This window comes from Camelina sativa, chromosome 16 (assembly GCF_000633955.1).
Source record: "Camelina sativa cultivar DH55 chromosome 16, Cs, whole genome shotgun sequence".
Lineage (NCBI taxonomy): Eukaryota > Viridiplantae > Streptophyta > Magnoliopsida > Brassicales > Brassicaceae > Camelina > Camelina sativa.
Genome location: NC_025700.1, coordinates 23079635 through 23104731, shown reverse-complemented (window position 1 = coordinate 23104731; position 25097 = coordinate 23079635). Strand labels below are relative to the sequence as shown.

At 38.0% G+C, this 25097-nt stretch overlaps 3 protein-coding genes and 1 long non-coding RNA gene across 5 annotated transcripts; 1 reads left to right on the top strand and 3 right to left on the bottom strand.

Annotated features, from left to right (window-relative positions):
• LOC104751973 lies at window positions 22-1414 on the top strand. The gene is made up of 2 exons (XR_761879.2): window positions 22-181; window positions 1009-1414. It is a non-coding gene; the product is annotated as an uncharacterized LOC104751973 (long non-coding RNA).
• Window positions 2727-4160, bottom strand: LOC104751972 (probable WRKY transcription factor 15). The gene is made up of 3 exons (XM_010474031.2): window positions 3405-4160; window positions 3161-3286; window positions 2727-3048 (listed from the first exon to the last, which is right to left on the bottom strand). Exons 1-3 carry the CDS (start codon window positions 4031-4033, stop codon window positions 2874-2876), a joined length of 930 nt encoding a protein of 309 aa, XP_010472333.1. The 5' UTR covers window positions 4034-4160; the 3' UTR covers window positions 2727-2873.
• LOC104751971 (protein RER1C) lies at window positions 7391-8897 on the bottom strand. 2 transcript variants are annotated; one of them, XM_010474030.2, is made up of 3 exons: window positions 8365-8897; window positions 7788-7968; window positions 7391-7691 (listed from the first exon to the last, which is right to left on the bottom strand). In XM_010474030.2, the coding sequence occupies exons 1-3, from the start codon at window positions 8766-8768 to the stop codon at window positions 7653-7655; spliced, it is 624 nt and encodes a 207-aa protein (XP_010472332.1). In that variant the 5' UTR covers window positions 8769-8897; the 3' UTR covers window positions 7391-7652. The 2 variants fall into 2 exon arrangements, with proteins under 2 accessions (XP_010472332.1, XP_010472331.1); XM_010474029.2 differs by having other exon boundaries at window positions 7391-7694; window positions 8365-8896.
• LOC104751970 (probable LRR receptor-like serine/threonine-protein kinase At4g37250) lies at window positions 9918-12769 on the bottom strand. Its single transcript, XM_010474028.2, has 2 exons — window positions 10875-12769; window positions 9918-10692 (listed from the first exon to the last, which is right to left on the bottom strand). The coding sequence occupies exons 1-2, from the start codon at window positions 12499-12501 to the stop codon at window positions 10004-10006; spliced, it is 2316 nt and encodes a 771-aa protein (XP_010472330.1). The 5' UTR covers window positions 12502-12769; the 3' UTR covers window positions 9918-10003.

Below are 25097 nucleotides of genomic sequence, written 5' to 3'. Positions count from 1 at the left end.
TTTTTTTTTTTTTTTTTTTTTTTTTTTTTTTTTTGCATTTGGTTCTCTTTCTCTTTCGAAAGAAACGAAAACTTGAAAGCAAGAATCGATTTTTCAAAATTTGATTCACAACCCATCAGTTTCCAGATAACAAATTGATCTCTCCTCACCGCCATCTTTTCCACGGATTCGTCCTATCGGGGTATGCTTTAGCAGTTTAGCTCAGTTTCGTGATTTTCTTAGCATTTTTTTTTTGTTGTTCTGGAATTTGATATTTGATTGCGGCTTTTGGATCATGGGTTTGGATTTAGCTTCCGTTTTAGTTTATCAATGAGTGTATAAAACTATCGAATCTGGATATTTATGATATCTGTTTAGTTGCTGCACAATTTTGGTCTGTTTTTGTTACTTTTGTGCGAATTGGGTTTTGATCTGTGTTGTTCATTATTCTAAAGCCATTGTTGTGTTATGAGAGAGGTGTTCGACTGTTTCATTTCCTTCTTGAAAACCATCAGTGATCAGTCAAGCATGAAAGTTTTTGTTGTGTTTATCGTCTAAGTTCATAGTTTAGGAGGAAAGAATGAAAGTTACTGTTGTGTTTTTTTTTTTGTTGTTGATGATTTGGAGAGTAAGAACCTTTTCTGTCTCTTTTCTCTTAATTATGATATTTTGTTCATAGTCATGATATTTCTCTTATGAGTCTTCATGCCACCTTGATCTTGTTCTATTGGCTTAGTAGAGAGCTGTGAAGTCCCCCAAGGTTTATACAATTCTTTTGTCAGGGAAAAAAACTTAACTTTAGAGATTCTCTGCAACTCCAGAGGATATTTCACAAGAGATCGTTTCTTCTGAAGCATCTTACTATGTCTTCTTACTGAAACATCTTACTATGTCTTGAGTATTGGGTGAATAAGATGTATTGAATCTTCTTACTAAAACATCTTACTATGTCTTGAGTATTCCTATCTTTTACTGAAGCTTAGAGTAGTAGTTAATTATTTATGTGTGTTGGTTGATTTTGTTGTCAAGGTTGATGGAAGTGGGAAGAAGAAGGCATGTGGGTTTTCTGTTGGCAAGAAGAAATTGATAACGTAACTGACTCCAGCTGCTAAAGCTAAAGCTGCTCAAGCTATGGAGCTAGACAATTGACAAGGAACCTCAGTTTTCTTTTCACTTGTATGTAACCCTCTGTTCTACATTGTCATCTTTGTCTCTTTAGTTTCGTTTGAAAAAATCAAGTTGAAGCTAGCTTCTTCCTTTTAATAGGTTATATACTCTTATGTATCACTCTTCTTTTCGAGTTCAAGATTTTGCTATCAAACCTGCTCGGATCAATGTCGATTCTGCTATAAATGATCTGAAGGCACTAATGTTGTAACTTGTAACACAGTACAGACTCAACAAAACTCAACATAGAACAAGAAATCAATGTTCAGTTTTGTGTGCAGTTTTGTATCGAGTTTGGAATAAAGACACCCATATTTAGGGATGACTAATGGGAGGATAAAAACTAAAAACAATGGGATGAACATCTAAACTTATATTAATATTATTTTTAATATTTTTAAAGGTTAGAGACACTAATTTGAGGATATGCAATCGGTTTGCTCTAAGTGTCTTAAAAGGTCCAAACTAGTAATTTGTTTTCGTCCTTCACAAAACTCCAACCAATTCACATGTTCGAACACATTAACACAGCGACAACTTCTCTTCTGCCACTTTCTTTTTCTCCTTATTTTCCTTTGGCAGATAAAAACAAATAATAATAATCAAAAGAAAATTCATTCTTGATCGAAAAATTAACTTATTAACAACACGGCCATCGAAAATTTTCCTTGTACGCGTGTAGACTAAATTATAATTTCAAGTCAACATTTTTTTAAAAAAAATCACGATTTCTATGGATTTTATTTTATTACTTGGTCTGAAAATTTTCTATGGATTTATATTCTATTCTTATAAATGTTTTTATGGTTAAGACAAACCATATTAAATTACTCGCATTCCCATAGTTAATGCTAGTCCAAACGTAAGTGGTGGTACTTACCTTTTTTTACCATTAGACCTAGACGACTTGGTTCTTTTTTTTTTTTTGATCAAAGACGACTTGGTTCTTATTAAAGTTTTGTATCTAGGTGAAAAAAGAGATGATGTTGCATTGATAAAATTGCTGGAAATCGTGTACATGGGAGTCCATGTAAAATATATAGTTTGGAAGTATATATCTGTTCAATTAACAATAGTTGCATTGATCTTAGGTCAAAGTATTAAGTCACTCTTCTTCCATTATTGTGTTATGTATTATTTTGCTATCTTGATGTTGTTTAATGAATGAGTACGTAAAGCTTTTTTCCCAAAAAAAAAATAAAATAATAATAATAGAGAAAGAAGTTAAAATAAGAAAAAAGTTGAAAAAGAAACCACTTGTGGTCAAAATAAACACTGGTTAAACACGACAACCTTTGGTCCCCAAATCTTTCTAATCCTTTGACCATTTCACATGTCCCATCTCCTTTACCTTACTTTTCAACTCGACCGGCCCAAACTTTTCCTTTTTTTTCCTAATTGACACCAATTAACATAAAATTCAAACAATAAAACTCTTCAAATTGCTAGTAGCCTCTAGGAGGAAAGCAAATCAAGCTATGGAGAGTGGAGACCATTCAAGAAGTAACATGAAAATAAAAATATATAACAATTTATAATTCAAAAATCCAAAATAAAATAAAAACTAACAAATATTACAATTTTAACAAACTAAAATTTCATATCTTTCCGCAAAAAGCTTTTGATTACATTATTTCATGTAGTTCTCCATCGTTTGTTTTTTTTTTACTAATTAGAGATCTAAATTTATATTATAAAAGCCTTAATAACAAGTACGATTTGGTCTTTTAAGACGATTCCAAAATAAGATCAGCTACAGCCGCTCCGGCGAGATCAGCGGCGGATAGAGAATGATTATGATCACCTTCGTAAGTAACGATTAACATCGACGAGTCATCAGCTGCTCTCTCAACATGTTTACGTGCTGGACAACCTCTTACGCTACTGCACTTATAATATCCTCTGTTTTTTTTTTCAAAAATCAAGAAACAGAACACAATACAAAAACCAAAATCAAGAAACAGAACACAATACCAAAACTAAACTCAAGTTTTGATTGAAATCTTAGTTTTACCTTGGATGTGGAGATCCTTTAATTGGTTTTTGTCCGTATTTTCTCCATGAGTAATCATCTGGAGGAACGTCGGACATTTTAGCACTTATTGCCGGAACCCTAATCACTCTCCTCTGTTTAATCTTTCTGTAAAAACAGAGCAAACAACAAATAGAACACTATTAAGATCGAATCTAATACCAAATCTAGGAACTTTATCTGATGGGTCGAATCTAACAAACCAAATCTAATAATAAGATTTTACCTTTTCTTGGAGCAGTGACAACGACCGGAGGAAGAAGCGGAAGCGCATTTTCCGGCGAAAAGATTCTCGGAATTACATTTTCTCTTTGAGTTTGGTTTGGAGAAAGAAGAGACAGTCGTCGAGAGGCTTTGAGTTTGACTCCTAAATGGCGCCGTCTCGGAGGGACGATGATTGTGTTCTGATTCCGTTGTTACAGATGAAAGAGATGAGAAGTCAATCGTTTTGATCGATGACGTAATCGAACCTTTACGCATCATCATCTGCTGCGGCGGTGGAGGCGGAGGAGGAAGAGAAGGAGAATGAAACGTTGTTGTTTTAGGTTCTTCCTGATTCATAACCTGAACTGGAGCGCGTCTAAACCTGGCGTGACCGGTTCGAGTTCGATCTAAAAGAGATATGACTCTTTTAAACTTCAAAACCGCCGCGTCTGCCGTCGTGTTACGAGCTGATTCGAGATCGGCTGCGGCGGAAGAAGAAGATGGTTGGTCGGAGTTTAAGCTAGACTCACGAGACATTAAACCAATGAAATTTTCCATGCTTTTGAGTCCTGAAGCTGCTGCTTCTTGAACGGCGAAGCTATCAGCTCCGACGCCGGAGATGTAATTCCGAGTCATGAGCTCCACAGCCATAAAATCTCTTCTCTCTCTCTCTCTCTCTCAACAAGAAGCAGAAGAAGAAGAGAAGAGAGAGAGTTGTGTGGACTTTTTTGGGATTTGAGAGGACTAAGTAATATAATAAAAGTTCATAAGAGTATTTAAGTGTACAGAGGGGTGATGTATTTTTGTATGGTAGGTGACTGACTAAATGTGTCACGTTAGACTTTTCTTTTATGTTCATAAATAGAGTCTTTTCAACTGTTCAAAATTTCTTGTTGTCAAGAGTCAATTTTTCTATTTTTGTTAGATCCTAAAAGTCAAACCTTGAACAAAAAATTAAAGAGGGGGTTGAGTTCAACTATTGCATGTGTTTGTTACAAAACTTACAACAGTAAGGGATAATATATTAAATTTATACAATACATATTTTCATACGATTTTCATCTTTTTCTGTAGCAGTTAAACTTAATTATTTAGAAATAAAATTTTGATCATTTTTTAGTTATCATTCTATAATTAAATTTGTGTTTTATAGTAGTTGTTGTTTTATATTTTTTAATGTAAATTTTTGATAAATTTTCCAATTTTGTCATGATAAATTAAAAAAATTAGAAAATGTATAAATGAAGGGTAAGAAATTTTTTTTTACATTTTCTTAATTTGTGTGCAAAACCTTAAACGACAATTAAATTGAATTGGAAGAAATATTATTTTACGTGTTTATCATTTGCATATTGTTATTATAGTAACAAAATGTTAGATAAAAAACTTAACTTCACGAATTTAATCACAATTGGTGAAAAACGAAATTCAAATTGTTTTAGTTTTAAGTATAATTATAATGCTTTTTTTGTGCAAAGGATTTATAGTATTTATAAACTCAAGATATAAACAGAATATGTAATCTAGCAGTCTGATTGAGAGAGCATGAAGACACACTTCCGTCGTCAGCTGTATGATTCGGTTTAGAAATTTGGTTGAATCACCTGCTAAACTTGGTGGAGTTGACTTTTCGTCACCCTTTTTTGTTGTTTTATTCATTACCTCTTTTTGGGGTCTTATTCACGTCTATTTTTATTTGCTTCTTCTTCACTAATGGTGCTTTAGGTTGGTTGTTGTACAAAACACTTTAATAAACCATAAACACTACGCTACTTATCAAATTCTATGATAATGATGATATCATCTTAATTAGCGCAGTTTCTGATTAGTTTTTGTTTTTCATTCTTCTACACAATAGGAGCTTTTAAACATATGTTTTTGTTGTGATATATTAAACTCAACCCAATTTAATTGTTTGATTTAGACCTTAAATTAGTTTATTACATCTCTGACGTCTGAATACAATGCCTTATAAATATGCAGCTCGATCGTTCTACTTCGTTTTGAATAAAAACTCAAGTGAGAAAATGGCCTTTTCCATTCAATTATGTTTAAACATTGTAGAACTGAGACCAGATTAAGTTAAGCTAGATAGCATTTACAATATTCACTTAAACTAACTACATAGAGCACTAACTTAATCATTCTTCTCAGTTAAGAGATGAATTTTTAACCCCAACATACACACAAACACAGAGACAGAGAGATATATACAACTAAAGGACCATAATACATTCACATGAACAAGTTATTTGTACATGAACACATAATGAACAGTTCTACAAATAACTCTACAACAACCAAAATTCCTATACAATCTACGATAGGTTATATTTTGATGAATAGTGTTACTTACTCGTCTAATTATGATAAACGGTTTTGGTACGGTAAATAGGTTTAGTATATTTGTAAAAAAAAAAAAAAAAAAAAGTTTAGTATATTTGTCTTTATTAAATCTACAATAATTTCTTAGTTTATAGACGCTTGTTAGGTTATATATATCGTCAAAAGAAAACAAAAGAAGAACCCCTTGTTAGGTGTAGAATATTTCAACCTTTAGTTAACCAGATCACGACGACTAAGACATTCATACGATAAGATTGATTCAATAGATGTGACCAAGTTATATATACATCTCAATATAAAACTTAAAATAGTCGAAGTGGCCGCTAAAGAAAAGAGAGAAAAACAAAGTACACACAAAACTTGACTGAAGAGACACTCAAAGTCAAAGACGGAAAGCTGACGAAACCCCTTCGAACCCTTTTATTCCTCCCAGAAACGTGTTCCTAAAGTTCCTTTATTAGTTTTTGGTCCTTCATAGATTATTCTTCTTAAACATAAATACATAATTTTAGGTACGTTGATCATATCTATAATGAAAACATTACTTCATAACAATACAGTTGCGTCCCGTCAAAATCGTGTTTTAAAGGAATTTAGATTCATATCAGATTGAAAACTAATGAGGATATATATAGTTTTCAGGCTTTGAATGAGATAAACCTAAACCGGGGCACATGACATAAATGTGCGTATTGTTTATGAACGCACCCATTTCATAATCCTTGTCTGAAGAGCCGTGTGGAATAAAAACAGTTTTTTTTTCTATATATAAAAATGAAGTCTATCGACCAAAAGATGGAGAAACATTTAGGTCCATATGCGTGTTTATTTTCTTTTATATATACTATCTAATTGCGTTTAGATAGTGAGTGGCATTTAAGTTTCCTAAATGATTGGACTTGATCTCTTAGTTGTTTATTTCTAGTTGAGTTTGTGTTTCCAATTAAGCTTTGTAAGAACTGAATAGCTCCAAACTTCTTTCTATATAAACCCGAAACCATTCATAACCCATTCAAAATTACAACCAGAACGAGACAAACATACAAAAATCAAAAGTGATTTCTCACTTCAAACAATTATACAGATGCTCTTTCCTCCAATTTGCTTCATTAGTCAAGCTTTGGGTCCACGGCTCCAGTCCTTAGGCGTTATGTCCTTTATTAGAGCGATCTGGCCCATTATATGATTTTCCGCCTCACTAAAAGATAGATCCGCTCTACATCAAATCATGGCTGCGATTTCCCGTTTTGCGGGTTGATGATTTCGTAACTTTGTCTAGAGGTAGCTAATGAACTTATAAAAGATCGAATGTATGATCTTAGCTAGTGGTGCTAATGCTAACTGGTCATAATTGATACTTACCACCATTTGAAGGAAGCTGTCAAGATCTCAACTCTCAAACATCTACTGTGAATGACACATATGTACTAGGCTAACTATTTGATTATGTTAGTGAGATTCTGAGTTATGTAGTAGCATTCATATTCATTAAACATCGTATTTAATCCTCAACCCGGAAATAAGAACTCAGTGACTGTTTTGTCCCAAATAGTCTAAGCATATCTAAATTTCTCTTCTTTCAAAACCAGGACGCACTGCATAAGTATCGATAGAACTGCACAGAGATTTATCTAAGTCTCAACCATGATGATTACAAAAGGATAAAGTACAAAACATTTATTATTCTCCTTGAAAGAGACGTAACAAATAAGATACATTGTTGTTCATCAGGTGAAACCAGTAAAAATAGTCAGGATGATAAAAAGAGCAAAATCTGCCTAGAGACAGGCTACGAGAGTCTATCTCTCTACTTTCATCCCTAACAAAGATTTGTAGGCGATCAAAAGAAAACAAAAGACCGACCTTTTAAACTGCTACTTTCTCTCAAAAGACTTGAAATTGCTGACCTGAACAGTTTCATTGATCATTCACTGCTCTCTGTTGGAGCTGGTTTCTTTCCATACTGCTGCAAGAAAAAAACACAAACCGAGAACGAAGTTAGAAAACTATAACTACTCTCAACTTGTTCTGGTGAAGGATAAACAGAAAACACATTTACCTTTTTCCCAAAAGAGAAAGGGACGTATCTGTATTTGATCATGTGTTGTATCTGTTTCCTCATCGTGAGAAAAAACAACATCACCCAGTAGAAAAGAAGTATTGGCCAGAACACAGGTACATCAAACACCTCGAAGAACGTCATCATAAACCCGATTGTGAAAGCCCTTATGATCGATAACCTTCAATGAAACAAAAAACACACAACAACAACATTACACATCAAACAACAACGTCTACAAATGAATCAACAACAATCCAAGTGACATCTTTATGCAACCTTCAACAAAACAACAATGTCTACATATGAATCAAATCGATACTTCATCATCCTTCAACAATGTCCACAATGAATCAAATCGATAATTGCATCAAATTTGGTTCCAAATTTTACTGCAAACATAGTTTCTCTGCAGAATTGTAACTATCTAACTATATTTAAGTTGATCTCCTCAACTAAGCAAGTCATCACATACTTCAAGATTCAAGTCAAAAGTAATATGCAATCAAACCAATAAGACTAAGCCCAACTTCTCTACTAAAACCCTAGATCAGATCTAACAATCAAAGGAACGAACCAGAATTTGAACTCAGGGAGACGGCGAACGAAAGGTCGATACTCATCGGATCTACGAGTAGGAAGAGTACCACCGGTGGTGAGAGAAGCCTCAGGATCTTCTTGAGGAGATAAGAAAGCGATGATGAGGTTCAAAAGGTAGATTCCGATGGCGTAAGTGATGATGTAGAAGCCTTCCACGAAGTAAACGCGAATGAAGTAGATCAACACGACGCAGAGACATGCGATCCATCGATACAGAACGTGAGGCACAGTTTTGTCGAGAAGATGTTGTTGCCGCTGCGTTACGGCGTGGATCAATCGGTTCACTGCGTCGGCGGATGATGATGACTCGCTCGATTGGAGATTATCATCGGTGGTGGTTGTTGCTGGAGGTATACCACTAGCCGTGGTTGCGGATTCCATCGGTGGATCCTCTCTCTCTCTCTCTCTAACTGTGTCTGCGCCTCGGAAACTGCGACGGAGGAGACGGAGAGTCGCAGATTCGGATTTGGGGATTTTTGTTTTTGTTTTGGGGGTTCACATCAGATCCGGTTTACGAAAGAGTAACGGTTTTTGATTGGTTTAATTGGCTGAAATCACCGCCAACCTATTTTAATATAACCAATAAACCAATCAAACATAATATTATCAAAATTATACTTGTTTCGATTGGACTGTTTAATCTGGTATTAGTTTAGAATTCGGTTCAATTTTTTTCGGTTTTAAGATTATTGATTTACGAAAAAAATAAAATTTTTATCCATACTAAAAGATAATATTTTATGGTTTTGGATTTTTTAAAGACATATATATATATATATATATATATTAAACCACATTTACATGCTTCCATCACTATTCAAGATCTTTGTACAATCAAATGTTAAATAAAACTAATTTTAAGCCAACTAAGTCTAATAGTGGAAATGTAAACCTAATTAAACTAAACTGAACCATCAACAAACCTAAACCAAACTATAATCTATGCAAAACATGCTTGGTTAAAGTGAAGTTTTGGTTCAGTTTTGGATAACTTGGTCTAATTATTTAATTAAAGAAACAACATTTAAATATAGTTATTCAATTAAATAAATAAGATAATCAATATTGTTAATTTGATTATTGTTTTATCTCAATATTATTCACCAAAATATCAAATTCACTAACCAAAACAACAACGGATTATTGTCAACTAATTTTATTTGTTTACCATATCTATCAAATCCTACAAAATTTATTTGATAAAAGATCATTTTATACAAATAGTTTGAGTAGAACACAAAACTTTAAAGATTCAAGTATTGGGAGAACCAATTTCAACACAAACCAAACCAAAATCCAAACTGAATACAAACCAAATCAAATACAAAACCAAACTAGACTAACTTGATTATAATTCAACTAGAGTTTTACCAACACCAACCGAATCAACGAACCGAACCTACAAGAGTAAACGAAATGGCCACCCTTACTGCCAGCGACCGCAAATCCCATCATCAACCAATATTCTAAGTTCTAAAAACCACACTTGGTAGTATCCTAAAAAGTATATATAAAAATAACCAAGAGGACAATCACAACAAAGAAGAACGACTTACATCATGTGTATATACTTCAGCCTCAGAGAGAGAGGCTTACAAAGTTAGTATAAGATTTATTCAATAGTGTCCGTAATGGTATGATGGAGACTTGGCCGACGAGCTAATAGGGAATCTTTCAAACACTAATAAAGCCTCTTTCATGGTCGGTCTCTTTTGTGGAACTTGAGATGCACAACTATAACCCAACTTGAAAAGGCCAAGTAAAAAGTCCTCTTTGCCTTCCAATTCGGAACGGATCGCCACGTCAGTCATTATCAATGCCCGATTCCCATCTTCTACTGTCAATCCATTTCCAAGCCCAACCTCGTCAATAGACACGATTTTTCCCGTCAACAACTCAAGAAGGATCACTCCAAACCCAAACACATCCCATTTCGGGTTCGGTTTGAGATTGCGGAGCGACTCGGGCGCGCAATATGGCGATATAGGCCCAACGGAACTAGGACTTGGGCTCGGTGTTGGCCCCATGGATCCAAATTCACGCGAGGATGCTGTCAATCGCTTGCTGCTGAAAATCCGAGATGACCCACTAGCTCGGTTATAACTAGTATCTCCCGCGAGAAGCCTTTCGAGTCCAAAATCGCCAATCTTAGGTTCCAAATCATGCCCCAAAAGTATATTACTAGGTTTCAAGTTACCGTGCACATGTTTCTTCTCGTGGAGGTAAGCAAGCCCACGAGCCAAACCTTTTGCAATCTTGAGCCGAGTCTCCCACGGTAAATGACACGGCGACGATCCTCCTTTCCCTGTCCAATCACAAAACACATTAAGCAAATATGCATAAGATGTTACAGGTGACAAAAGGTTTGACCAAGCGTTTACTTTATCAAATGTAGGTCTAACTACCACCAACTAATACGCATGGAATATAATGCTACCATGTGCCTTTATCATAAATGAGAGAGAAAGAGATGAATGTTTGACTCACTGTAACGGGCGTTGACGAGGCTGCCGTTAGGAACAAAATCGTAAATGACTAATTTCTCGTCGGTGCCCCAATAGAACCCACGGAGACGCACCAGATTCGGGTGAACCAGTTTACCAATAGCTCGAATATGCGCCTCAAAGTCTTTAAACCGGCGTTGTTGACTCAAACCGTTCTCACCTAACCGACGAACCGCGAGAACCGTACCGTCTTCAAGAACCGTCTTGTACATTATACTCGAACCGATCGCTCCTAAAATGTAAGCAGAAGCTTTAAGCAAAGTTTCAACTTCAAGCTCTTTCTCTCCTCCATCGATGGTTACTAAAGTCCCTTTCTTGTTCTCTCCAACCTCTCCTGACCGTTGATTCTCTTCGTCTTCTTCTTCGGTTTCATCGGTTTCTTGATTCTTACGGAGACATGACCATTTCCCGAATCTACTTGATTGTTCCGGTGATGAAGAAGATGTGGTTGTTGATGATGATGGTGATAACGAAGTTGTGTCTTTAGCTTCATGAGCTTCAAGACTTTGGTTATTGTTGTTCTTCTCCACGGTTTTGTTCTTCTTGTATTTGTAAACGTAGAAGAAGATCAGAGCTAGGATTCCGATACCGGCGATATCTCCGACTATGATTCCGATTATAACTCCTGGTCTTAAACCGGTTCGAGGATTTGAGTTTTTGTCCGGTTTGGTTTCTGAATTTGAACCGAATGATTTCGGTATAGCTGCGAGTGCAGGCGTAGACGTCGGCGGAGAGACGGAGCCGGAGACGGTGGCTGGAGAGGAAGGAATGGGACACGGGTTTCGGGTCGGAGCTCCGCATAAACCCGGGTTTCCGGAAAATGAATTTGATTTCTGGTTAAGGTAAACCGGAGAATCTGGGATTGAACCGGTTAAATTGTTGAAAGAGAAATCAACGGTAGCGTTTCGGGGAAAACCGTCGCCGACGTTGGGAGGAATCTCGCCGGAGATTTGGTTATACGAGACATTCAGGTACCGGAGATTGTCGCCGGAAAAATCAGGTGGAAGTGAACCGTTGATTAGATTCGAGGAAATGTCAAGAAACTGAACCGATCGCCATCCGCCGCCGGGAAACTCGCCGGAGAAGTAGTTGTTCTTGAGAGAAACCTCCGTTAAGCTTCCGAGAGACGGTAAATTAGCCGGTAGTTTTCCGGTGAAGGTGTTATCGGAGAGATTTAACGTCTGGAGGTTGTGTAAATCTCCGATCGAAACAGGGATCTCGCCGGAGATCAAGTTGTTTGATAAATCAAGAAACCGGAGCTTACCGGCGGCGAAAAACTCAACCGGTAATGACCCATTGAGCGAATTGTTGGAAAGGTCGAGACTTTGAAGGTTTTGGAGGAAACCCAGATCGGAAGGAATCGTGCCGACGAGGTTAGAGTTCGGGAATGATATAGTCACGACTCTTGAATCGTTATTACACAACACACCTCGCCATGAACAAGGATTGTCGTGGTCGTAGTTCCATGACTGTAGTAAAGAGAGAGGATCAAGAAGAACAGAGTATTTGAAACTCATTAAGAGAACTCCATCAGAGTTTAAACCAGAGGAGACAAGAAACAGAGAAGAGAAGAAGAAGGAGAAGAGGAAGAAGAAGATCGGTGTTTTCATGGCTTCCGATGACGACACGGCATCGCTAGAGAGAGAGAGTCAAGAGGTAGAAGAAGAGAGATCAACTTAGAGAGAGTGTGAAGGGGGAAACAGCTCACGCGAGTCAAGACCAAACCTCTCTGTTCCTCCTGCTCTCTGCGACATATGCACCAGTTGTTATAAATACTATAATCAATTTTTTGTGTGTTTTCTTTCTTTCTGTTGAAGTAATCAATGCACTTTTGCACTTCCAGTTTCCAGGGTTCATTAATCATTGAATATCACAAATTTATTTCTTTAAAATCAGGGTTTTTTTTTGGAGTCTTATTTTTATTTTAAAAAATCCAAAAAAGAAGAAAATATTGGTTCTATAATCGTATGTCAGGATATACCGTGATAGTTTGGTTATACGTTACACTATATTGTCAACGACGTCGATCACTCGAGTTCAAACCCAAATTTTCAATAAATAAAATATATAACAAAATAGTTAGTTGCATGTTGGGACCAATCTAGTGAAAATGGTCACCCAAATCAACTTAATATATTTTTTTTTGAAAAAGAAAATCAACTTAATATATTTGTGGTCTTTATTTTCGAAATCTTTTAATATATTAGCTTTTTATTTTTGGTAGGATTAAAAATATTAGCTTTTAAAAAATGTGTTTAATTCTAGAAATATTTGCTAAATACTTAGCAAATTCCTCGGTAAAAAAAACAAATTCTATGGCCCTACAAATATAACAATTCTTATTTTATATTTTTAAAAGAAAGAAAAAACGACTCCCAAAAACATTAAAATAAAAGTTGATGGTTTTAATTTTTCACCTAATCTGATATTCTGATTGTCCGGGGTCATGCATGAATTTCATTAGGATTTGGATTTGATCTATTTTTATACAAATAGTTTAGACTATAATTTTCTATATAGATAACTAAATAAAGTTAATCAAAAATTTGATAGTTTTTATTTATTTATTAGAGATGCTACAACAAACAAGACGACAGCAGGGTGGATTCTTCGTGATAACATTGGTGGATCTCTCGGATGGGGTTCATCGATACTCACAAATGCAACAAACCCTTTAGAGGCTAAGGAAAAGCTTTACTATCTGCAATGCAACAGACTTGTATCCGAGACATTACTTCTGTTTGTTTAGAAGGAGACTGTGAAAAACTTGTTAAAATTTTAAATGGTCATTCATATGATNTAAATAAAATATATAACAAAATAGTTAGTTGCATGTTGGGACCAATCTAGTGAAAATGGTCACCCAAATCAACTTAATATATTTTTTTTTGAAAAAGAAAATCAACTTAATATATTTGTGGTCTTTATTTTCGAAATCTTTTAATATATTAGCTTTTTATTTTTGGTAGGATTAAAAATATTAGCTTTTAAAAAATGTGTTTAATTCTAGAAATATTTGCTAAATACTTAGCAAATTCCTCGGTAAAAAAAACAAATTCTATGGCCCTACAAATATAACAATTCTTATTTTATATTTTTAAAAGAAAGAAAAAACGACTCCCAAAAACATTAAAATAAAAGTTGATGGTTTTAATTTTTCACCTAATCTGATATTCTGATTGTCCGGGGTCATGCATGAATTTCATTAGGATTTGGATTTGATCTATTTTTATACAAATAGTTTAGACTATAATTTTCTATATAGATAACTAAATAAAGTTAATCAAAAATTTGATAGTTTTTATTTATTTATTAGAGATGCTACAACAAACAAGACGACAGCAGGGTGGATTCTTCGTGATAACATTGGTGGATCTCTCGGATGGGGTTCATCGATACTCACAAATGCAACAAACCCTTTAGAGGCTAAGGAAAAGCTTTACTATCTGCAATGCAACAGACTTGTATCCGAGACATTACTTCTGTTTGTTTAGAAGGAGACTGTGAAAAACTTGTTAAAATTTTAAATGGTCATTCATATGATATCTCTATTGATGGACTTTACCATGATATTTTGCTTTAGTCATCATATTTTCAGCATATTGAATTTACATTTGCTAAACGATCATGTAATAATGCAGCACATCTACTTGCAAAGAATGGATGTCTAACTTGTAATTTCTACTCGAGTTGTTTCTCTCCCCCAATTTGGTTGTATAACCAGATGTATCATGACTTTCATTATTCTTAAATAAAAATTATTTTTCGACAAAAAAAAAATAGAGATGCTATTAGTAGAATCTTATAGGTCGTAGGATTTAATAGCTAAAAGACATAACATGATCTGCAGAAACAGCTTGTTTAAAGAATTTAGTGTTTTTTCCTTTTGACTTACATAGATCCTTCATCTTTGTTTACTGTTTTATGTTTCTTTAGTTCATACAGCTAGTGGATCAAGCAAGCAAAATCGAATCTAGTATAGTTCTTTTAGAGGAAATGGTTTAATATTATCATATGGTTCGAATGTCTCTGCTGTTTTTATCATTATTATCATTTATCAACCTTTAGGTAATGGGGCTCTTACAAGAATTATCCTTGTGCAAATGGCTTCCATGTGCTGCTTTTATTTGCTTGTTTTGCTATGATTATTATTATTGCTCTCTCTCTCTATATCAGTCGTCACGGAGATTCTACTTTTCATTTCTTTATGATAAAATCAGTTTTGTCCAAAATTTATATGACAATAATTTAATTTGTGGAGGGTCCATTTTTTTGTTCCCCTAATTGGATGGTCCTTATGGGATATGATATGATGATATATTAATAGAGAAACAAAATTCTTTAATTTGTTTAAAATGATAATTTTACCATATACAAAGTGTATTTAGATGGATACACAATCACGATTAGGTTAACAAACAAACAGAGAAATTTCACATGCCTTTTTTTGAGTTGTATTTTACATTTGATAGATATTTGATCATTTTATTTAGTCATAAATATTAAATTAAATCTAAACTATATAATTACGATGAACAACTATACAAATGGTTTGACAATGAATAAGTATTCTTAATATCAGGTACAAATACAATCCACCATGCATGGACAATTTTTACATGACTTTAACTTTTTCTTTTTTCTTTTTTGACTAATACATCATTATCAAATATGTTATTGTTTTTTTTTACTGTCATCATGTAATGCAAATGTTATCAATAAAATATCTCATGTATGCCCCAAAATTTTGGATCTCATCCATATAAACAAAAAGGTATATGTTAATCATTTCACTCGATTGATGTTCTTTTTTCATTAATTTGTTTTTGCTTCCTTGTACTCTTATAAGCTTTGAGACTTTTTAGATAATGTATTTAGTAAAAAGGTCGGTGTGTTAGCTTTACCCACTTCTTAATAAACAACTTATTAAGTTGATAAAATTTCAGAAAAGTTGGTGACACACCCTTTAATTACTACAGTGAATCTAATAGTAAAAGCCACAAACACAGCCTGTTAGTTTTTCTAATGGGGTCTTTTGCATGAGAAGAATAATGGCATATGTTTTGCCAACAAATTTCTATGACTTAAGTCATATAGTTGAGTTTAAAGTTAAACTATGGACATTAGAAAGTTATATGAAAATGCCTATTTGGGCTAATTATCTGGTCAGTGTAGATAGTTAGACACAATTTTCTTTTACTAGGATTACTTGGGTGCAACAATTATATTGTTAAATTAATAGAGTGGTGTAAGAAAATTCACAAAACATAAAATTGATTGACGATCTCTGTTATGTATTCTTTTATTTTTGGGGGAACCAATTTGGAGGAGCTAAAAAATTTGTTTGACTAGATAAAAATATGAGTTATTTGACCTATTCAAAAATTATTTTCACCAAAAACTTGTACTAATTTACTATATTTTCCATTTTTAAAATAAAACCGAAGATGGAGCAAAATAAATGAACCTAAAACGAACCAACACAAGTGAGTGCTCAAATAAAGAAGCGGTTTAAACATAAAAGTTTATGTTTCTTCTATTCAGAGAACTGATAATATTTTGATCAAAGATGAAAACAACTACTATAGGGTTCTAAATAAAGGATGAATTATCGTTATAATAAAGTGAGAAAAATGGTTTCATAAGTTATAAAATTTTAATGAAAATACTACTAAGATTTGGTTTCTTGATAACTCATGTTGTGTGCTAATTATGCTATTTTTGCTTTTCAATAAAAAACAAACAAAAAAAGCCAAGGCGAGTGGAGGTCAAATCAAATGATCCATAATTAAAAATTTAAAAGAGTAAAGTGCTGCTTTAGCTTCATCACTGCTTATTTACCTCTCTCTTTCTTTTCTTTTTTTCCCATTTGACTTTTATTCACTTCAATGTTTCTTGTTTTATACTTAGAAAAAATATTCTTTTTTTTTTCTCTCTTTACTTCAATTAATATATTTTTTTTGTTTAGAGATTTTATAATCCTACATATAGACAGTAACACAGACAATGTAAAGTTAGTTAGTATCCTCCTGTATTAAACATTTTTTTGGGTCAAACTATTACACATATTTTTAACCAAAAAGAGGCTATTAAACTGTGTTATATATGCACTTCGTAGTTAGTAATTTCACTAGTACATAGCTACTACTTTTACATAATTTCTGATAGTTTTGTAAAAATCTTTGTTTTGCATCATTGTAAATATGTGATGAATAATACATTTTGCAAACATAGAATCGTGTATATAAAGAATACATTTTTTGTCAACAAAATAGAAAAATATGTTATTTTACTAAACGAAAAATGATGAATATATTATATGAGCATATTGAGTTATAAAATGTGAAAGCTATTATTATCCCAATTTTTTTGTTCTGTAACTATTACATCATGCAATATACATGTTATAAAACTATTTTGGTCATGTCAAATTATAAACAAAATGATTAGTGCTTTGTAGTGTCTTCATTAATTTACGTATCACCGGTGAAAAGTGAAAACTATTCGATCCAGTAGCCTGCAATTTTTCTGAATATGCGAGAATTGACTTTACACCTATAGTAGGGAACTTGGCTTTAGTAGTGTAGTGGTAATATGAAGTAAGAAGCAAAGTCTCTGAACTCAAACGTTAAGTGTTGCCTATAAACCGGATCTTGTTCCTCTTACTCTCTTCGTGCATGTAATAAAGTTCTTCAATTACTTGCACCACAATTAACCAATCCATTTGCAAATTTTATTTAATTCGGATTACTAATTAATCTCACTGATTGTTCTGATACATTCCATTTCTTAAGTTTGTATTAATATTTGTATAAAACGTCTGGACTTGTAGCAGCACGTGATCAAGATATGACCACATGTAACATCGACATAATCAAAATTAAAATACCAATTACATTGGGTCAAGTGATTCAACCCCGTGATTAAAAGTTACGCAAGTCGATTCCACTTGTTGGTCTGTATATCCGACACTCGAATGTCATCATTATTTATTATAGAAGTGTAAAACTATATATAGTACCATATAGATTATAGATGACATTTAAAAAAAAAAAAGATTATAGATAACTGTGGCTACCATTTATTTATCTCACACTATTCCACTAAAATAAAGTAGTATTAAACTTTTCTTACGTTAAGGAAACAATTTCGCGATACAGAGAAATTGAAATACATACTAATCTTAAGATTAGTCAACATGAATCTCCTCAGCAGTCGTCGAATCGAAGCATTCTTCATGGGAAAAAGCCGAAGAGAGGAAAAAATTGGGAGAAAAAAAAATAAAGCCTATATCGCCAACATAACGCGTTTCTTTAACGGCTATTTTTGTATCTCGATCGTTGATTCATCATATATTTTAACCTAATGGTTCTGCATTTTTCACGATTAAAAATGATATATTTCTTTTAGTTGGCAATATAAACAGACACAAAAGCAAAAACATTTTGTCTTAAACGGGTTTTTGGTTATCTCGATAGGTTAGATGGGTTATAATTATATAAAGAAGGCCCAATAAGGTATTTAAACATTTTTTTTCTTATTTAAAACATGGACTGTATGTAAGATTTGCCTTTTAGATTTGCCTATTTTAGAAACTTTTTGTATAAAAGGTACCTACCTATACATTACTAATTAGTACTAAACCTTATAAAAAATAAGGTTTAATAGCTGATCATAAAGTATCACCGAAAATATGATCAGCTATTAAACCTTATTTTTTAAGACTTTTTTTTGGGTTATCCTATGACTATAAATGGGTATATATTATGGGTCATCTCATATATATAATTTAGGTACATACAAAATACTTGCTATACGGAAGAAAAAAAATGATGACACATATCGTAGAACCCACCAACCATATCTTAAGCTCGCTGCCCCATGCATTTTATATATACTATGAAATTATAGTTGTGCGCTTCCGTTTTACATTGAAGGTTAAGACTTTGGCCTAGTCAAATTTGTTCGCCTCGTAAACTTTTTTTTTTCTGCCTGACCGGTGGGAAACAAGTCTCACGTCTGTCTGTTTCGACCGCACGTGATCGATCGTTGCTTTCACGTGTCCCTGGCAGAGTGGCAGTTGAAACTATTAACCAATCTTTGTTTAAGGAAAAATTGTATGCGAACGAACAACATACATGGGCTGCGCCCCAATATGCCACTCGGCCCAACAAGACGAATTCCGTGATTCCGGCCCGACCAAAATGGATGCAAGTTATTAATAATCCGTAAAGGGCAATCTCGGGAATTCACGATGGGAACCCTAGAAAACCCTCGGTCTACAGTCCACTATATAAAGAAACAGTACTCACTGGAGAAAGGGGGGAGACTCGCGTACAATACCCCGAGAGCAATACTTTGCGTCTAAAAACTTTTGTTATTCTCTGTATAATTTTCTGTTAGCTTCCGAGCTCGTCGTGACTCACTTGTCAGTTCTCCTGTGAACTGACGAGCACGATCTTGACTCGTTTTAGTGACGACCTCACATTCCTATCGTTAATAAAGAACAAATTTCACTCTTTCCCCCTAAAATCGATATTTATTTAGTGTTGTGCAATTCCCAGTACCAACAATTGGCGCCCACCGTGGGGCAAGAGTAGAACGCTTCTTTTAGACGAATCAATACTGACGGTCCTCACTTCCTCGAAGTTTCAAGATTCATGACGAACCCTAGCGACGATCTCAACGAAGCAATGGAGCAACCGACGGAGCAACTAACGGAGCAGCGATGGGGGCGAACGAGAGCACGAACCGTACCGCCTCTACCCTCTTCAACCGTCTCAGCCGAAGGCCCCTTGCCGAGCACGACACCTCCGCCAACGCCCGACGCGTCCTTCAAGCCTCTTACGACAGCTGCAGCCGGACCCGGACCTGTCACCGACCAGCTGGTAACTGACGCCACCGCTCTCCTCAGCGCCGCCCTCACATGCGCTGCCGCTCTCCCCGACGCTGCCGCTCTCCCCAGCGCCACTCTCACCAACGCTGCCGCTCACCCCAATGCCGCCCTCCCCAATGCTTTGCCCGTCCAAAGGAGCGGGCTCGACGACCTGATGCAAGTCATACTCGATCGGCTCGATGGTCAGGAAGCGCGAACAAACGAACGGCTCGAAGCAATCGTGGCGGCACAAGAAGCATCGCAAAATCAAATAAGCAGGCTCCAGCAACGACGGAGCGAGCGCCGGAGCGAGAACGACCATGGCGAGCAGCATGCGAATCCACCGCCCCCTGCGCCGCTGTCCGTCGAAGAACGCTACGAAGGCCACAGACGCCGCCCAGCGTCTATAGTCGTAGGATCCATCGATCNTCAGCGGAGCCGAAGCCCACAGACTCCAACATTACCGGCCCGACAGTTTGAAGGAGACCTCAAGGATGAAACAATACGGCGCCTCAAGACGATGCTCCACGAGCTCTCCTCGAGAGTACACCGGGCGACGAGCTCCGCTCCCAATCTCGATCGAGTATTGGAGGAAGTCCAGCGCTCGCCATTTACAGCACGGATCTCCCGCGTTCGCATTCATTACGTGAACAAATTCAAGTTCGCCCCGTATAATGGATTGGATGATCCAAAACCGTTCTTAACTTCAATGAGTGTTGCGATTGGCCGAGCTCATTTCAGCGAGGAGGAGTACGAAGCTGGCTGCTGCCAGCTATTTGTTGAAAACTTGGCCCACGAGGCCTTAGGATGGTTCTCCCGACTCCCGCCGAACTCGATCGGAAGCTATCACGAGCTAACAACCGCTTTCCTACAACACCATTCCACGTTCATGATTCGAGGTGCCTCGAATGCCGACCTCTGGAACATGTTTCAACAAAGCAACGAGTCACTCCGGGAATTCATGGAGAGATTCAAAAGAATAGTCTCGAAACTCTCGATCGCCGACGACACAGCAATCTCAGCTCTCCGTAATGCTCTTACTCACGGTTCCCGATTTCGGGAAGACATCATCATCCACGAGCCCCTATCCCTGGACGACGCGTTACACCGCGCCAACAGGTACATCGAGCTGGATGAAGAAAGTGCATCGAGAGCGAACCGACCATTGCCTGAACCGCCAACCTCAAAGTCGGCCAAAGGAAAGGAAAAGGCACAGGACGAGCATCATGAGCCTCGTCAGCACTTCGACAAGGAATACGCTGATAAGCTGGAAAAAGCAAAGAAAGCTCAAGCGTTCGCTGTTAGCGATCAGGACCCCCAGGCGTCATCATCGAAACCCTGGAATAACAAATGGGTCCGGGACCCATCGGGTAAGGGTGGAAAGAAGTACTGCAACTACCATAAACGAGCAGGGCATACCACTGAAGAATGTCGCACCTTCCAGCAAATACTGCTGGATAAATTCAAGGGAGGCCACATTGACGTCGAACACGAGCGACGACTAACAACGGCCCACAGGGATAATCAATTTTTTAACCCTGAGAACGAGAACCCAAGTAGGCAGTACAACACAGCTCCCGCGCCACAGCACAACACAGGGGCCCTACCCTTGCCCCCGCCCCCAACACCAACCCTTAAAAGGAACCCCGAGCCGGCCGACGACCCAAACGCTCCAGCTCCGCGCCGAAGAATTAATATGATTATGGGCGGCCTAACGACTTGCTGAGACTCGGTTCGTTCCATCAAAGCTTATCGGCGGGGACTAGAATTGAAGCGGGACTGGATTGCTCAAAGTACACCGCCGACCACAACCTATGAGCCGATCACATTCACGGAAGACGATGCGTCAGGCCTAGCTGGGCCGCACAACGACCCCCTCGTAGTCGAGATGACAATTGGTGAAAGCATAGTCACCAAAATCTTGATTGATACTGGCAGCTCGGTAAACGTCATTTTCAAAGACGTACTAATTCAGATGGAGGTAGACCTGCGAACGGCCGATCATGACGTCCAACCCCTCACAGGCTTTGACGGCGACACGGTTATGACAGTTGGTACGATCATGCTACCAGTCTACGTAGGCGGAACGATGCACTGCATCAATTTTGCCATCATCGATAAACCAATCGTCTACAACGTCATCCTGGGGACTCCATGGTTGCATAAGATGAAAGTTGTGGCGTCGACGTACCATCAGTGCGTAAAGTTTCCAACCTCAAGAGGAATATTCACGCTACGAGGAGACCCGTTGATCGCCAGAACTTGCTTCATCATCGAACGACAACAGCGTAGTGCCCGCACCTTCGCAATCTCAGACCCCGCCGAGCAGCCAGATGGTCGTGTCTGTCCTAACACCGAGCTAATTATCCAGGTGAACATCGACCCTTCCGACGCGACTCGTTGCGTGGGGATCGGTGCCGATCTGCCGCAGACTATCAAGGACGAGCTCGTAAAGTTTATGTCCCAAAACGTCGAAACTTTTGCATGGAGCATGAGCAGTATGACCGGAATCGATCCCAGCATAACGTGTGACGAACTCAATGTGGATCCAACGTTTAAACCGGTCAAGCAAAAGCGAAGAAAACTCGGACTAGAGCGTACGGCCGCCGTTAAGTAACCCAGTAGTTGTGAAGAAAAAGAACGGCAAGTGGCGGGTGTGCGTCGATTTTACCGATCTTAACAAGTCGTGCCCAAAGGACAGCTTTCCTCTACCAAGAATCGACCAACTGGTCGAAGCGACCGCGGGGAACGAGCTTCTATCGTTCATGGACGCATACTCCGGGTACAACCAGATAATGATGCATAAAAACGATCAAGAAAAGACGGCCTTTATCACCGATCAAGGCACTTACTGCTACAAGGTTATGCCGTTTGGCCTGAAGAATGCTGGTGCGACCTACCAACGCCTTGTCAACCGGATGTTTGCCGACCAGCTCGGCCGAACAATGGAAGTGTACATCGATGATATGCTGGTGAAATCAACTCACGCTGCCGACCACGTTTCACATCTCGCTAAGTGCTTTGAAGTTCTCAACCGATATAACATGAAGCTGAATCCAGCTAAGTGCTCGTTCGGCGTAACTTCTGGAGAGTTCCTAGGATACCTCGTCACCAAGAGGGGTATCGAAGCTAACCCGAAACAGATTTCGGCGCTTACCAACCTACCATCTCCAAGAAATACTCGAGAAGTTCAACGACTTACTGGGCGAATCGCCGCCCTCAATCGATTTATCTCACGATCTACCGACAAGTGTCTACCGTTTTACCAGCTGCTTCGCAGCAACAAAAAGTTTGAGTGGGATGATAAGTGTGAGTCTGCCTTCCAGGAGCTCAAAAACTATCTCGCTACTCCTCCAGTCCTAGCTAAACCTGATCAGGGGGAAACGCTTTACCTGTACATCGCTGTCTCCAGCTCGGCGGTCAGCGGTGTACTCATTAAAGAGGACAGGGGAGATCAGCATCCCATTTTCTATGTGAGCAAAAGTCTCGATGGAGCTGAGCTCCGATATCCAACCTTGGAGAAGCTCGCCTACGCCGTAGTTATCTCGGCTAGGAAGCTACGTCCATACTTCCAATCTCACACTGTTGAAGTCTTAACTAACCAGCCGTTGAGGACCATCCTACACAGTCCGAGTCAATCAGGTCGCCTGGCCAAATGGGCAGTGGAATTAAGCGAATATGATATCGAATACAAGAATCGCACTTGTGCGAAATCTCAAGTACTCGCAGATTTTTTGGTTGAGCTCTCCCCTGAACTAGAATCAGGGGCTCCGCGCGCAGAGAAATGGTCGTTACACGTCGATGGTGCTTCCTCCCGACACGGCTCTGGGATCGGAATACATCTCGTTTCGCCGACAGGAGAAGTACTCGAACAGTCATTCCGGCTCGCCTTCACTGCCTCAAACAACGAGGCCGAGTATGAAGCCCTGATCGCAGGAATGAGATTGGCAGGTGGAATCGGGGTTAAGAAGTTACAAGTTTTTTGCGACTCGCAACTAGTGACTCACCAGTTCAGCGGCGATTACGAATGCAGGAACGACCGAATGGACGCTTACCTTAAGGTTGTCCAGGAGCTGTCCGGCTCATTTGAGTCGTTTGAATTGACGAAAATCTCTCGTAGCGACAATGCTCCAGCCGACGTCCTGGCCGTCCTCGCTTCAACATCCGACCTCGACCTCCGTCGAATCATTCCTGTCGAGAGTATTGATCAACCGAGCATCAATCTCCTAACGAACATCGATCCCACTGCTCAAGATTATAAAAAGAAAAAGGTTATGGAGGATGCGAGCATCAACACTCCATCCTCAAAGAAACAAAGAACAGGTGAGGTGGTCGCTCCCGTGCTAACATTGCGTATCTCTGAACCATCGGTCGGTGTGCCATCAACTTCTGTTAGACGCACAACCGAGCAAGAATCCACCAAGCTGATATCCAACGAACAAATAGCTGAAGAATCAGAGTCCGCCGAACAAGGATCCACCAAACGAATATCTGCCGAACGAGAAACAGGACAAACATCTGCCGAGCATGAGTCCGTCAATCAAGGGCAGACCAGTTCTGAACCAAAAGAACGATCATATGATTGGCAAGCAGATATCCGTTCCTACATCGCCGATGGCATTGCTCCGTCCGACAAATGGGAAGCCCGGCGCCTCCGGGCCCGCTGCGCACATTACACTCTCTTGGATGGTAACGTTTTCCGCTGAACTGCATCCGGCGCACTCTTGACCTGCGTCGGTCCCAAAGAAGTCGATGACGTAATGAGAGAAGTCCATGAGGATTCCGGTGGCAATCATTCTGGGGCTCGCGCGCTCGCAATGCGCATACGCAACAATGGTCATTATTGGCCTACTATGAACGACGATTGCGAGAAATTTATCGCAAAGTGCGAAAAATGTCAGCGCCACGCTCCCATCATCCATGCGCCGACTGAGTTCCTAAGGACAACAACGCCGCCATACCCCTTCATGAGGTGGGCAATGGATATCGTCGGACCACTCCCTGTTTCTCGTCAGAAGAAATACATCCTGATTATGACGGATTATTTCACTAAGTGGGTCGAAGCAGAAGCCTTTGCCAAAATCGGAACTGAGCAAGTCCAAAAGTTCGTATGGAAAAACATTATATGTCGACACGGACTCCCGTACGAGANTCGTACGAGATCGTCACTGACAACGGCACACAGTTTACCTCACTACAATTTGAAGGCTTTTGCGCGAAATGGAGAATTCGCCTGAGCAAGTCTACTCCTCGCTACCCGCAAGGAAATGGACAAGCCGAGGCGACCAACAAGACAATCATTGACGGACTCAAAAAACGGCTTGAGGATAA

Bases quoted from the DNA above. Each gene is read 5' to 3' on its own strand.
- LOC104751972 (XM_010474031.2), bottom strand. From the start codon at position 4,033: ATGGCTGTGGAGCTCATGACTCGGAATTACATCTCCGGCGTCGGAGCT. The intron at 3,287-3,404 runs GTAAAATCTTAT...CTGTTTTTACAG, and splicing joins TGTCACTGCTCCAAGAAAAG to AAAGATTAAACAGAGGAGAG. The intron at 3,049-3,160 runs GTAAAACTAAGA...AAAAAAAAACAG, and splicing joins AAAGGATCTCCACATCCAAG to AGGATATTATAAGTGCAGTA.
- LOC104751971 (XM_010474029.2), bottom strand. From the start codon at position 8,768: ATGGAATCCGCAACCACGGCTAGTGGTATACCTCCAGCAACAACCACC. The intron at 7,969-8,364 runs GTTCGTTCCTTT...GTTTCATTGAAG, and splicing joins CTCCCTGAGTTCAAATTCTG to GTTATCGATCATAAGGGCTT. The intron at 7,695-7,787 runs GTAAATGTGTTT...TTTTTCTTGCAG, and splicing joins CTTTCTCTTTTGGGAAAAAG to CAGTATGGAAAGAAACCAGC.
- LOC104751970 (XM_010474028.2), bottom strand. From the start codon at position 12,501: ATGAAAACACCGATCTTCTTCTTCCTCTTCTCCTTCTTCTTCTCTTCT. The intron at 10,693-10,874 runs GTGAGTCAAACA...GTGATTGGACAG, and splicing joins CCTCGTCAACGCCCGTTACA to GGAAAGGAGGATCGTCGCCG.